Source organism: Dendropsophus ebraccatus, chromosome 6, assembly GCF_027789765.1.
Source record: "Dendropsophus ebraccatus isolate aDenEbr1 chromosome 6, aDenEbr1.pat, whole genome shotgun sequence".
In the NCBI taxonomy this organism is placed as follows: Eukaryota; Metazoa; Chordata; class Amphibia; order Anura; family Hylidae; genus Dendropsophus; species Dendropsophus ebraccatus.
The window spans coordinates 68641028-68653322 of record NC_091459.1 but is presented as its reverse complement, the minus strand read 5'-3'; the positions used below and the strand labels follow the sequence as shown (position 1 = coordinate 68653322).

Genomic DNA, 12295 nt, shown 5'->3' with positions numbered 1-12295 from the left:
CAACAGAGCAGAAAACCCATTGAACACAATGGGACTTTGCTCTGTACATATTTTACGGGAGGATTTTCAAGCTGAATATTAAGCTGAATTCCTCGCCTTTTCCTCAGTGTGCACATACCCTTGGGGTATGTGCACACTGAGGAAAAGGCGAGGAATTCAGCTTGAAATTCAGCTCAAAATTCAGCTTGAAATTCCTCCCGTAAAAAATGTGCAGAGCAAAGTCCCATTGTGTTCAATGGGTTTTCTGCTCTGTTGTACCCACTGCAGAATTTCCGAGCAGAATTTTCTGCTGTAGATCTGCTAGAGGAATCCTATAGTAGGGCCCGTGCACACGGAGCAATTCTCGCGGAATTCCGCCCGAATTCCGCCATAAAAAGCGGGCGGAATCCGCGTGGAATTCCGCCCGTGTAAATTCAACATTGCTCTTTCCATAGAGAACAATGGGATTTCCGACTGGCCGTGCACACAGAGTAAATTTCCGTCCGGAATTCCGTGCGTATTCCGCGCGGATTCCGCATTCCGCCCGAAGAATGTACATGACAATTCTTTGGGCGGATTCCGCTGGCGGAATGCCATAGAACTCTATGGGTTTTTGATTTTCCGCTTACATTTTATTTCCGCGCCTAATCCGGGCGGAAAACGGGCGGAAAACAAGCGGAAAACAAGCGGAAAACAAGCGGATATCCGCACATTAATTATAATACAATTTAGCAACTATTCCACCCCCTGGGCGGTACAATGGCCTACAAAAACTCCCATTTTTGCTGGACCAACAGCCATTTTTGGACAACAAGTTTAATGTGTGCACATGGCTTCAGAACAACAAGTCCAGTTGCATGCTCCTGTACAAGAGCCAAGGCTACGCCTTCAAGATGAATTTTTGCAGCTGCTTTTAATTCAAGCCCTACGAGTAATGCGTCGACGACGGCGACGACGACGACGTAACCAACAACAACAACAACAGGTAATGTTGTTTGGTCCGTTCAACAAACGAGCATGTTTTTGCTGTGCTCAGTCTTTGCTTATCGCTTTTTTCAATATCCCTAGTTTATGTTCAAGTTATTTGTGTTAACCCTGATAATGTTATTTTTCCTTGAAAGATAAATACTGTACATCATGTAACCATAGAATAGTGATAAATTCATATGTATATTTTGATGATGCAAGATGTGTTTCCTTAGAATAGACAAATTAGCATGTTCAATATCTGCCTATGTTTAATTGTTATATTTTTTTTTGTGTGTAGACCATATTTGAGGGACGACGTTTTTGGGTACACCCAATTAATCTTCGTCGGCACGAATGTGGTCACATTGGTCAACTGTATGCAGAATTGAGGGAGTGAGTTTTTTTTGGTGTACTTTTTGCCTTCTAAATATTATTGGTATTGAGTAGACTTGTAATTTTTTGTTTTTTTTTTTTTTCCCCTAAGGTATCCGGACAAGTTTTTTGGTTTTTTTCGGATGCCAATGGATGCCTTTGATAAATTGGTAGAAATTTTGGGTCCACATCTCAAGAAGCAGGATACAGAAATGCGAAAAGCCATCACTCCCAAGGAGCGACTGATGATCACGTTGAGGTAAGAATGTATATTATATATTTTGTTTAGTGTTTAGCGCTTTATAGAACATGGATGTTTTTTTTATGGGTTTTTTTGCAAATTTTTTCCATGCTTAGTTTATTGGCATATGATGAATGTTAATTATGCTATATAAATGATGTTAAAAGATTAAAATTTTGTCTCTCTTTTGTCTCTTGCAGATTTCTGGCAACTGGGGAGAGTTTTGCATCGTTGCACCTCCAATTCAGAGTCGGGACATCTACTATCTCTGCAATTGTGAGGTCAACATGCCACGTGATTTGGGAGTACTTGCAGCCCATTTCAATGCCCAGTCCAACTCAGGAGACATGGTTGCAGGCAGCAGCAGGCTTTCAGTCTGTGGCCAACTTCCCGAACTGCATAGGTGCCGTCGACGGTAAGCATGTTCGAGTTCTGCAGCCACCGCGATCAGGATCACTGTACTTCAACTACAAGAAGTATTTTTCAGTGGTCCTGATGGCGGTGGCTGATGTGAACTATAAGTTCATTGCTATCGAAGTCGGTGCCTATGGAGGGACCGGGGACTCCCGAGTGCTGATGACATCTGAATTTGGGAGGCAAGTAATTGTAAATCAGGTGACTCTACCCCCTCCACGTTCTCTCCCGGGTACCACGCATCCAGTCCCCTTCGTCTTGGTATCGGATGAGGCCTTTCCACTGATGAATAACCTGCTGCGCCCATACCCACAGAGGGGCTTGAATGCCCGGAGAAGAGTCTTCAATTATAGGCTGAGCCGGGCACGACGCTTCGTGGAGTGCACCTTCGGGATCCTGTGTAGTAAGTGGAGGGTCTTCACCAGTGCTATGCAGTTGGATGAAGCCACAGTTGACAGTGTCATCAAAGCTGCATGTGTGCTCCACAACTTTGTGCGTGACTACGATGCTAGTTTGGACATTGAGGTGGACACACATGAAGCTTTTGATGGCACCCCTGTCAACTGGGGCTTGGGGCGGCCATCCAACCGTGGTGTACTGGTGAGGGAAGCCTTCACCGACTATTTCGGGTCCCCCGAAGGTGCTTTGCCCTGGCATTTGATTCAGCCTCCGTGATCACCGCTCGCTCCTTGGGATGATGGCTTCTCTACCACTTTATCAAAGGCATCCTTTTTTTTTTTTTTTTCCTTGCTGGAACCGGCATCCTTAGGACTATGCAGTTAAGCGAAAGATTATTTTTTGAGTGGCAAAGTCCCGGCATCAGTGCTCCTGCCCAGCTGTGACTTTCAACCAGTGTATCCTGCCTCGGATGCCAGTTGACATTGTCCTTTATTTGCTTATGTGATAATTTGTTGTAAAATGTTTGCCATTATGTTCTTACTTTTTTATTTGGTTCAATATATAACAAGGTTAAGATAAAATACCATTTTTGGTTTAAAATTAATGTCTGAGTGCTTATCCAATTATTGCACACATACTATACATGTTGGACATAATTTGACATTTACTTGATGTCAATCTTTCCAGGCCCAAGCAGCACAACCAATGAAAAGGCTATAGTGTCCCCGTCCTTTGAAATCACTATTGGATTTTAAGTCTTGGCTCAGAGTGACAATAATTGTTGATATTTTTTATGTGACATATTTCTATGCAGAATTACATGATCACCTTGTAGCTAGCTGATCATCAACAGTAGTCTGTCCAGTTAATTTCTTCCAAAAGGAAACTCACCTTGCTTTAATGTAAAGTTTGGACATGGACATGACAAATTCATGTTGCTGATGTTTAATGTCATTCAGTAATACTTAAAAAGTGCTTTGTCTATGTATGCTCTGGTATGTTAATATATAGAGGGAGATTTCTCAAACATGATGATGGTGTAAAGTGAAACTGACTCAGTCGCCCATAGCAACCAATCATATTCCACCTTTCATTTTCCAAAGAATATGTGAGGAATGAAATGAGTAATCTGATTGGTTGCTAGGGGCAACTAAGCCAGTGTCACTTTACACCATGTTTGATAAATAATGTGTAAATGCTTATGTATGTACATCAGCCTGTTTTCTCTGGGAACCTGCTGCCACACACACACACACACACATAAATAGCTGTGTTGGACCAACATGTCCCCAAAAACCCAGGCTGGAGCACATGCTTAACATAAATCGCCATATGCATTCAAATAGTCAAAGATAAAGAATACACAAGACTGTTTTTTTGAAACAAAATTCTTTTATCATGCCTTAATTCAAGGCAAATAGACTTCTTTAAAGTCAAGACAAAAACTCCACCAAAAAACAAATGTCTCAAGCAAATAATTTAACCAAAAAAAAAAAAAAAGGAAATCTCAACCACACATGGCTCAACTAGCTGAGGTCTGTGTAAGAAGTAGGGGATCTTCCCATGGTACTGGTGTCATGCTGGGCACTTGTACGTTGTGAAGGTCCAACATTGTACTGGCTGTAGTACTGGTACTGGGGGTAAAAAGGATTATTTGAAGGCACACGTGATGTTGGCAGTTGGACCTGAGATTGGATATCTGTCTGTATAGCCTGGTCATTTGTACTCTCCCGCAGGCCCAAAGCAATGTGCAGCCCTTTCATCATATCTACCACTGGTGGCATGGATTTTGCTAACTCAAAAGCTGTTGACATGGTCAAGGAAAGAGTCATAAAATGGCCAACTAAATTACGATCCATCCGACGACAGGAGGCTGCCATCAGTGAGCCAAAGTTATCAAAATCATCTTTGGCATCTACCCGTCGAATAAGAGATAAGGTTTCGTTCTCTACATCAAGTTCCTTATCTGGTATTTGAGGGGTTCTTACATTTCTCCGAATTTGGAGGGGCACACGACGAGGCCGAGCAGAGGTTGTCTCAGCCTGGGAAGCAGCAGTGGTGACAGTGGCAGCATCAGCACCACTGGTAGTGGCAGGCGATCTAATGTTTGGAGTTGGGGAAGGGGTGTTTGAGCGTGTGGAAGGCGAGTCAGGGATGTCCATGAACATACATGATGTGCCAGACTCCTCTTCTTCCTCCTCCTCCTCTGTTTGGGCCCTTGATGCTGTGGCACTGCTGCTTGACCTCCTTTGTGGTGGCTGCTGATGTTGTTGCTGCTGGGTTTTTTTTTTCCCAAAATTCCCAGAAGTCCTAGCAAAATAAAAGGAGTAATGTAAATTTCAAATATATTTGTTATATTCTAACCTTGGTGAACATAGCACACATATATTGATTCAATCCTTTACCTCCGAAATGCCTTTTTAGAAATCAAGAATCTTAACGAATCTTCATATGGAATGGGCTTCCTCTTGCTTGGTGAGGCACCACTCCTCTCTGCCTCCATCATCCCCTTTGTAAAATAATCTCGTATGGACTTCCATCTTGTCCGCAAGCTTTTATCTGTGTAATAAAAAGTTAAAAATGTGGATTTAGAAATATAACACATTACATTAAAGGGGTACTCCGGCCTGGTGTGCTTTTTTGTCTATGGCCGGGGAGGAGGTGGATGCTGGGGCTTGAGACGTGACGTTTCTATTCTGCTCAGCCAGTCAAAAGGCAGAGGCCATATCCCTGACTGGCTGAGGGGGACTTCAAACATCACATCTCAAGGCCGTTTCAGAGACCAGAAAGCGCCCGGACAGCGCAGAATGGGAGTTGCGGGATCCGGGACACTGGAACAGGGGAGGTAAGGGGACGTCATTGCCCTCATCCACCTCCTCCCCGCCCACATAGGCGAAAAAAAAACACCAGGCCAGAGTAACCCTTTAACAAAGGTTTACATTATTTACACATAAAAAATACCTAATTCCGCCTGCTCCTCAGGCTCAAGATCCTCAAAATCGTCAAACATTGCGTTGGCCACCTCTCTCCATAATCTGGCCTTTAACTTGCGGTCAGAGTAGCCTTTTGCCGCTTTGTCCCACAGAGCTGGTCTAGCTTCCACCTATAAACAATTAGAAATCAAATAATGTAATTAAAGCAGAAAGTAAATGCTGAAAAACATAACTAGCAGAGTGCAAAAAAATTAATTTTATATTTAAATATTGCGGAGCATGTAAAGGCAAAGAGGTGAAAGGATGGTTATGATAATGGCCATAAGGACATTCACTTTACACCATGTTTGATAAATCTCAACCACTGTGTGTATGTAACTGGCTCAGTTTCCCCTAGCAACCAATCCGATTCCAGCTTTCATTTTTAAAACAGTCTGTAAAAGGAATGAAAGGTGGAATCTGATTGGTTGCTAGGGGCAACTGAGACAGTCGCACTTTACCCCATGTTTGATCAATCTCCCCCAATGTTAAAACATGGTGATAGCACAGCGTAAAACAAACATTATATATATATATATATATATATATATATATATATATATAAATATATATATATATATATTTGAGTACATAACAAATGCTGCATGTAAAACTAAAAATGCCTAAGCAGAATATAGCATGCAATGGGTAGGGAAACACACAAACACAAGCACACCAAGCACGTGGCTAAAAGCTGTTTGTAGAGATCAGTACATGCATGTTGAAAAATTAACATAATGTTGGCCAATGAAATGACATAAAATTAAAGATAAACATAAATAACACAGGGGAGTATACAGTCCAAGTTTAAGGATGATCACATATGCTCAACATGCTAAACTACATGCTAATATGGTTCCTGAGGAATACAAACTCACACACAGAAAAATACAACATGCACAACAACATTTCTGACTAAACAAGATTATGAACAAATGTCAGAAGTGAAATAAAAGTTCTTTTTTACCTCAGAAATCAAGGTATCCCCATCAATAGGCATCCTGTGGCGTTTGGAAGCCATCACTCTCTTTCTTCCCCACACTCTCCAGGCTCATGAGACCAGACTTTGCCTAATTTGCAACATTTTATCTAGGTCTCCACCCACACATGTCTGGCGGAATTCTGGCGGAATTCTGGCGGAATTCTGGCGGAATTCTGACTCAATTCCGCGTGAATTCCGCGTGAATTCCGCGTGAATTCCGCGTGAATTCCGCATAAAGATTAGTAGCGGAATTTCAAGCTGAAATCTTTCAGCTACAATTCCGCGAGAATTGCTCCGTGTGCACATAGCCGTAGTCAATGGGGGGCTTAAATTCTGCTTGAATTCTGCCTGAAAACTTTCAGCTACAATTCCTCGAGAATTGCTCAGTGTGCAAGGGCCCTTAGAGTGGCATCCAGATTCTCCAAACACCGAGAGTTACATACCATAGGTTACTGAACCCGAATACTTTGCTAAAGTTTGCTCAACACTAGAAATGTGTTGTGTGATTCTCCCTGCTCAGCCAAGAAAAGCTATGTCCAGCAAGATTTCAGCGCCATATGTGGCATTAATCCAATGCTTGACATAACTGCTGGGGAGATGGATTTGTTGACTTCTTTGCTGTTCTGATTAGGGAGAATAAGCACTCCTCCTATGTCGTTAAAAAAAAATAAATCATTTTTACACTTTTGTTTTTTCCTTCTCATGTTCAAAAGGCCATAGCACTTGAATTTTTTTACCTAAAGACCCACATGAGCCCTTATTTTTTGCAACACCAATTGCATTTTGCAATGACAGGCTAATTTTTTCATACCATATGCTGCGAAACCAGAAAAAAATTATTTATACAGTGAAAAAAAGCATGTTTTGTGTTTACGCCATTCGCCCTAAGGAAAACTGACATGTTACCTCTTTTGCCCAAGTCAGTATAATTAAAATGAAAGGCAACCTATAGAACTTTTATTTTATTTGACTGTTTTTAAAAAATTAAAACCTTTTTTAAAAATAAAAAAATATTGTGTACTCTATTACCATCCTTATAACGTGTTTAATTTTTTTGGTCTATTTGAGGCATCATTTTCTACACCTTTATCTGAAATTAATATCGTTAGCTTGCTTGTGCATATGCAACGTTTTGATCAGTTTTTCTTACAATTTTTCCACATTTGATGTGAACAAAAATCAGCAATTTTGCACTTTGGCATTTTTTTGCTCTTACGCAGTTTATCGTATGAGATTAGGAATTCCATTATATAATAATAATGCAGGCAATTCCACATGTACCAATATCATTATTTTTTTTTATAAAATGGGAAAAGGGGAGTGATTTTTATGACTCATATGAGCTATGTGGTGATATGTGCTGCATTGATCTATGTAATTGATGCTTGATTACTGTGAGCTGCTAAAACCCATAGTAAATGATTGCCAAGCCGAGATAAGTATCATAGTGTTGCTGAGTCCTGGCCCAGAAACATGATGGTGGGAGGGGCTGGGCGATCGGCTTGCACCAGTTATTAGCCTGTGTGACCCCTCTCTGAACCACCCTAGCGGTGCCATGATGTACCCTTACGTCATGGATTGTGGAGGGACTGAATAAACAACTTTACAATAATAAAACAAAGTCCCTGGAACAGGTCTGTCTACTTGAAACCCTATTTATCCACCAAGTCTAAGCTATAGTAACCAAGGTAACCCTCCCCCTGAAGCAAAGGACTGTGATCAAGTCAACAGTCATCAGATGCCCCTGTATTAGATTGTACATAGTTATCCTCACCGCTATTGTGTGAAGACTTTTATTAAAAATTATATGTCCCTGTGTGTATGCTGAAGAAGACAAGGGCCCCAGCACCCTCGGACCCCACCGTGAAAGGACAGTTTCAGAAGGTGAGCCCTAAGGTTGCACTACACCACCCAGCAACACAATACCCTCAGCATATCACCGCAGAACACCAAAGGGACATTACATACACAATGATACAAATACCCCAGGACAGGGCCGTAGCTAGGGGGAGGGGGGGAAGGGGGCAGCTGCCCCGGGCGCCGAGACCAGGGGGGGGGTGCCATCACAGGGAGCAGAGAGAAGATGGCAGTGGATGAGGCAGCCTGGAAGTGTCCTGCCCTCTGTCAATGTGGGGAGGCAGGGGACGATTTTTACTTTATTTTATTTATTTTATTTACTTTATTTATCATACTGTACTGTCTCCTGGCTGCTGTTTAGCTATAATTTGCGCAAAATCGTGGCATTTTTAATGTGATTTTGCGCAAATCATGGATAAACAGCAGCCAGGAGACAGTACAGTAAAGAGATGGTGAAGGACCTTGACATGTGACTATGATGTCACCACAGGTCCTGTATGTACACTGCACTATGGAGGAGGAGGAAAGAAGATACAGGTGTGTGGGAAGGGGAGGACAATCAGGGGTGCACAGTGTGGAGTGAGGAGGGGGGCAGGGGGGTTCAGGGTGACACCAGTCTGGGATGGGGGGGAGACACATAAGAGAGTTGGGGTCCAGTGTTTATTTAGGGGTCTGGTTATACATTATTATATACTTAACCCCTTAATAACTGCCCTCTCCTAATATATCACGTTTATATAAACATTACCTAATATCTGCAGGGGTAGGGATCCTTGGCTCTCCAGCTGTAGCAGAACTACAACTCCCATCATGTCTGGACAGCCAAAGTTTTAACTTTGACTGTCCATGTATGATGGGAGTTGTAGTTTTGCAACAGCTGGGGAGCCAAGGTTTCCTACGCCAATCTATAAAGCACCTGTATCTGTATATACAGTGACCATGATACAAGAGTCATTTTTCTAAATTATTTCTATTTTGAATTTGGTGACGGAAAACCTTACTGGAGGTACAGCTGCTGTTGTCTCACCTGCTGAGGGGAGTTGATCAAACATCAGGAAATCCTAGGTTCTATAGAACTCGAACATTCATGAAACTGCCGCATTTGATTGCTGATGCCTTCCCGGTCCGTGCGCCGAGAGGAGACAGCCCGGGTACCGCCTGGAATTCCCGGATTTAGCCTAGGTTATAGCCTAGGTAATAGGCTGAATCCCGGGAAGTCTCCTCCTTTCCCACAAATTGAAAAAGACATCAGCAATCTAATGCGGCAGGTTCGTGAGTGTTCGAGTTCAATTGAACCTAGGATTTCCCAAGGTTTGATCGACTCTACTGCTGAGTGTACCTGTGCATTAGGCGACCACACCACAGAATTACATTACACTGGGGGTCACACTGGAAATAGATCAGGAAGCTTCGCCTTCTAATTCACAGGTACAGACAACGGCGCCTCCTCAGGTACAGACTGCAGGAAGCGGAGACAATGGCGCCTCCGTTAAGGTACTTAGGGACAAAATTTTAAATGGGAAAAATGGAATTACTTTAAAAAATGCTGATTGAGCCCATAACTTCCTGATAATCATTCTTCATAGAAACATTCCAGGTATACAGTAAATATGACATTATTTATCCCATATTGTGAACACCACATGAATCGCTCATCTAAACTTCATAAAAACAAACAAACATATACTGTATATGTTATATACCAGCAGTGAAAGGACGACCTGGCCCCCCCTGTGCTTACTGTGCCCACAGGAGGGGGGGGCAAAATTGAATCTTTGCCCCGGGTGCAGAAGACCCTAGCTACACCTCTGCCCCACAATGTCAATATCATAAGCTGAAGGCCTGTTCTTTACCCATGCATCAACCCACCTCCTTAGCTACTGTCACAAGTTTACCTGCACAGGTGGCATCTTCAAAAACCTCCTGGTTCTGTCTTTGCAATTAAAGCATCATAGGAGCCTGATGCCTATGATGCCTGCAGCCCAGCGGACCTGGTGACAGTGGCAGGGGAGGGAGGGTAGCAGAAAGAGAGCAAGGTTGTACTCACATTATTACATTACCTGAAAAGCACTGCCACAATCTCTAATCACCTTCTTAACTTCTAGATTCAGTCGCCAGGACATTGGAGGCCTCAGTGAGCCCTCTGTGGTCCATGGCTACCATCGAGACTCTGTGATGGCTTTGCAGAGCCCCAGTGGTGAAGATCTCTCCCTGAACAAATCCCTCCCTCTGAAGCCCTATAGATGTTGCGGTTACTATGGCAGCAGCATTTATAGGGTTAAACTCTCAGCAACAGAGTGCAGCTCACAATTTTATTGGATGCCCATGTCAGCCTTGCAATGTTAAGTAATGTTGCTGCAGAAACCATACTAAAATGTGCCACACCGGGAGAGGTTAAATAAGCCTACAATAAATTGTATGTTTAAATTATTCTTCCTCCTCCTTGGTGTTAGTGTTTCTCCTTCCTCCTCATCCACCTCCAGATGTTCTTGGGTGCAAACGCACTTTCTTGAGGTGTGCTTTCGGCCAAACAGATTTCTTTTTCCCTTCACGGATCCCATAACCTTCTATTGACTAATCCCTGCAACAGTTGCAATCTGCACTAGGACATGTCCTATTTTTTAACAGAAAGGATTGCGGATCCATCATGAATAGATAGTGAATAGCCCAATAGAAATCAATGGGCAATAAGTTGATACATGGTTGCGAATCCACAATGATCAACTTTAATGAACATGTGAATAAGGACTTACTCTATAGTCCCCTTTGAGTATTATTCTGTGCAGAGAACTTGCAGCATGGCAGCATGGCAGCCTTCATTCTAAGGATCAGTGGTAGTTGATGCAGCTTTATGCCATCAATTTCTAAGAAAATAAAAGCTTAAAGGGGTATTCCGGGGAAAATCAATACATTGGAAGTGGAAAGGGTTAACCAAGGTTAACCCTTTCCTAATATACTTACCTGTCCTGTATTGGCCCCCTAAGGAGATCTCCGGTCCAGTCACGTGAGCTTCCAGCCTGCGACTCGCGGATCCTCTGTCCTTTCGGTTCGGTGACGTCACCCGGACGGCATCCGCTCTCCTTCTCATTAGCAGCAGAGCAGTGAACCCTGACTGGCTGGCTAGCGTTTAGCCAATCAGGGTTTAGTGCTCTGCATCCCCTGAGGCTGCTGTACCAGGGGTTGTAAGGGCTCAGTGCCGGTCACCAGTTACATGGGCCAGCACTGCATTATGTGAGGGGTCCCTGCAGCATCCAACATCGCCCCCCCCCCGCCCCCAAAGCGATGCCGACCATGTCCCGGGAAGGGATGCGGCAGGCGGCATTACTTCAATCCTAACTACCAGACACACGGAGCGGAGCTATGAATGAACTAAGGCCGCCCGCCGCATCCCTTCCCCTCCCGGGACTCATGGCCAGCATCGCTGACACCCGGGAGGGAAGTCCTGCAGAGTGGTGCTGTTGATGAGAACGAGAGTGGACGCCGGCCGGGTGACGTCACCGAACCGGAAGGACAGAGGATCCGCGAGTCGCAGGCTGGACGCTCACGTGACTGGACCGGAGATCTCCTTGGGGGGCCAATACAGGACAGGTAAGTATATTAGGAAAGGGTTAACCTTGGTTAACCCTTTCCACTGCCAATTTATTGATTTTCCCCGGAATACCCCTTTAATGACGTCATTGTCTTATTGGGGATTACATATGCATGGGAATATGAACTAAAGAAGAAGACATAAGGCTTGTGTAATAAGTATTGTGTAATATACAGTATATGTAAAGCATGAATAAAACAGGTTAGAAATATGGGCCATTTACATGGTAGTATTTGAATATTTAAAATTGTTGAATGTTTAAAACAGATAGAAAGTCTTAACATCACACCATAGGGTTTATTCATTGCATTCAGGATCCATGGATGCATGGATCAGCCCTGGACTCTCTACCTGTTGTGGAAGCCAGTTTTTTTTTTTTCTTCTTTTACCCAGTGGCAAAATGTTGCCTTCTGCTACTCTAGTAATTCAAAAATAAGAGGTGGGTAGTTGTTACTATAGAAACCAGTTCTCATTTTACCCCCTCAGCCCATTTCCAACCTGTTACTAAATTACTAAGCACT

At 43.2% G+C, this 12295-nt stretch overlaps 2 protein-coding genes across 2 annotated transcripts; one reads left to right on the top strand and one right to left on the bottom strand.

Moving 5' to 3' along the window:
- Positions 1–1250: 1250 nt before the first annotated feature.
- Positions 1251–2722, top strand: LOC138794875 (uncharacterized). Its single transcript, XM_069973800.1, has 3 exons — positions 1251–1341; positions 1433–1579; positions 1762–2722. Exons 2-3 carry the CDS (start codon positions 1464–1466, stop codon positions 2648–2650), a joined length of 1005 nt encoding a protein of 334 aa, XP_069829901.1. The 5' UTR covers positions 1251–1341; positions 1433–1463; the 3' UTR covers positions 2651–2722.
- A 1178-nt stretch (positions 2723–3900) lies between these two features.
- LOC138795216 (uncharacterized) lies at positions 3901–6367 on the bottom strand. Its single transcript, XM_069974212.1, has 4 exons — positions 6314–6367; positions 5336–5477; positions 4780–4933; positions 3901–4684 (listed from the first exon to the last, which is right to left on the bottom strand). Exons 1-4 carry the CDS (start codon positions 6365–6367, stop codon positions 3901–3903), a joined length of 1134 nt encoding a protein of 377 aa, XP_069830313.1.
- Between the last annotated feature and the right edge of the window lie 5928 nt (positions 6368–12295).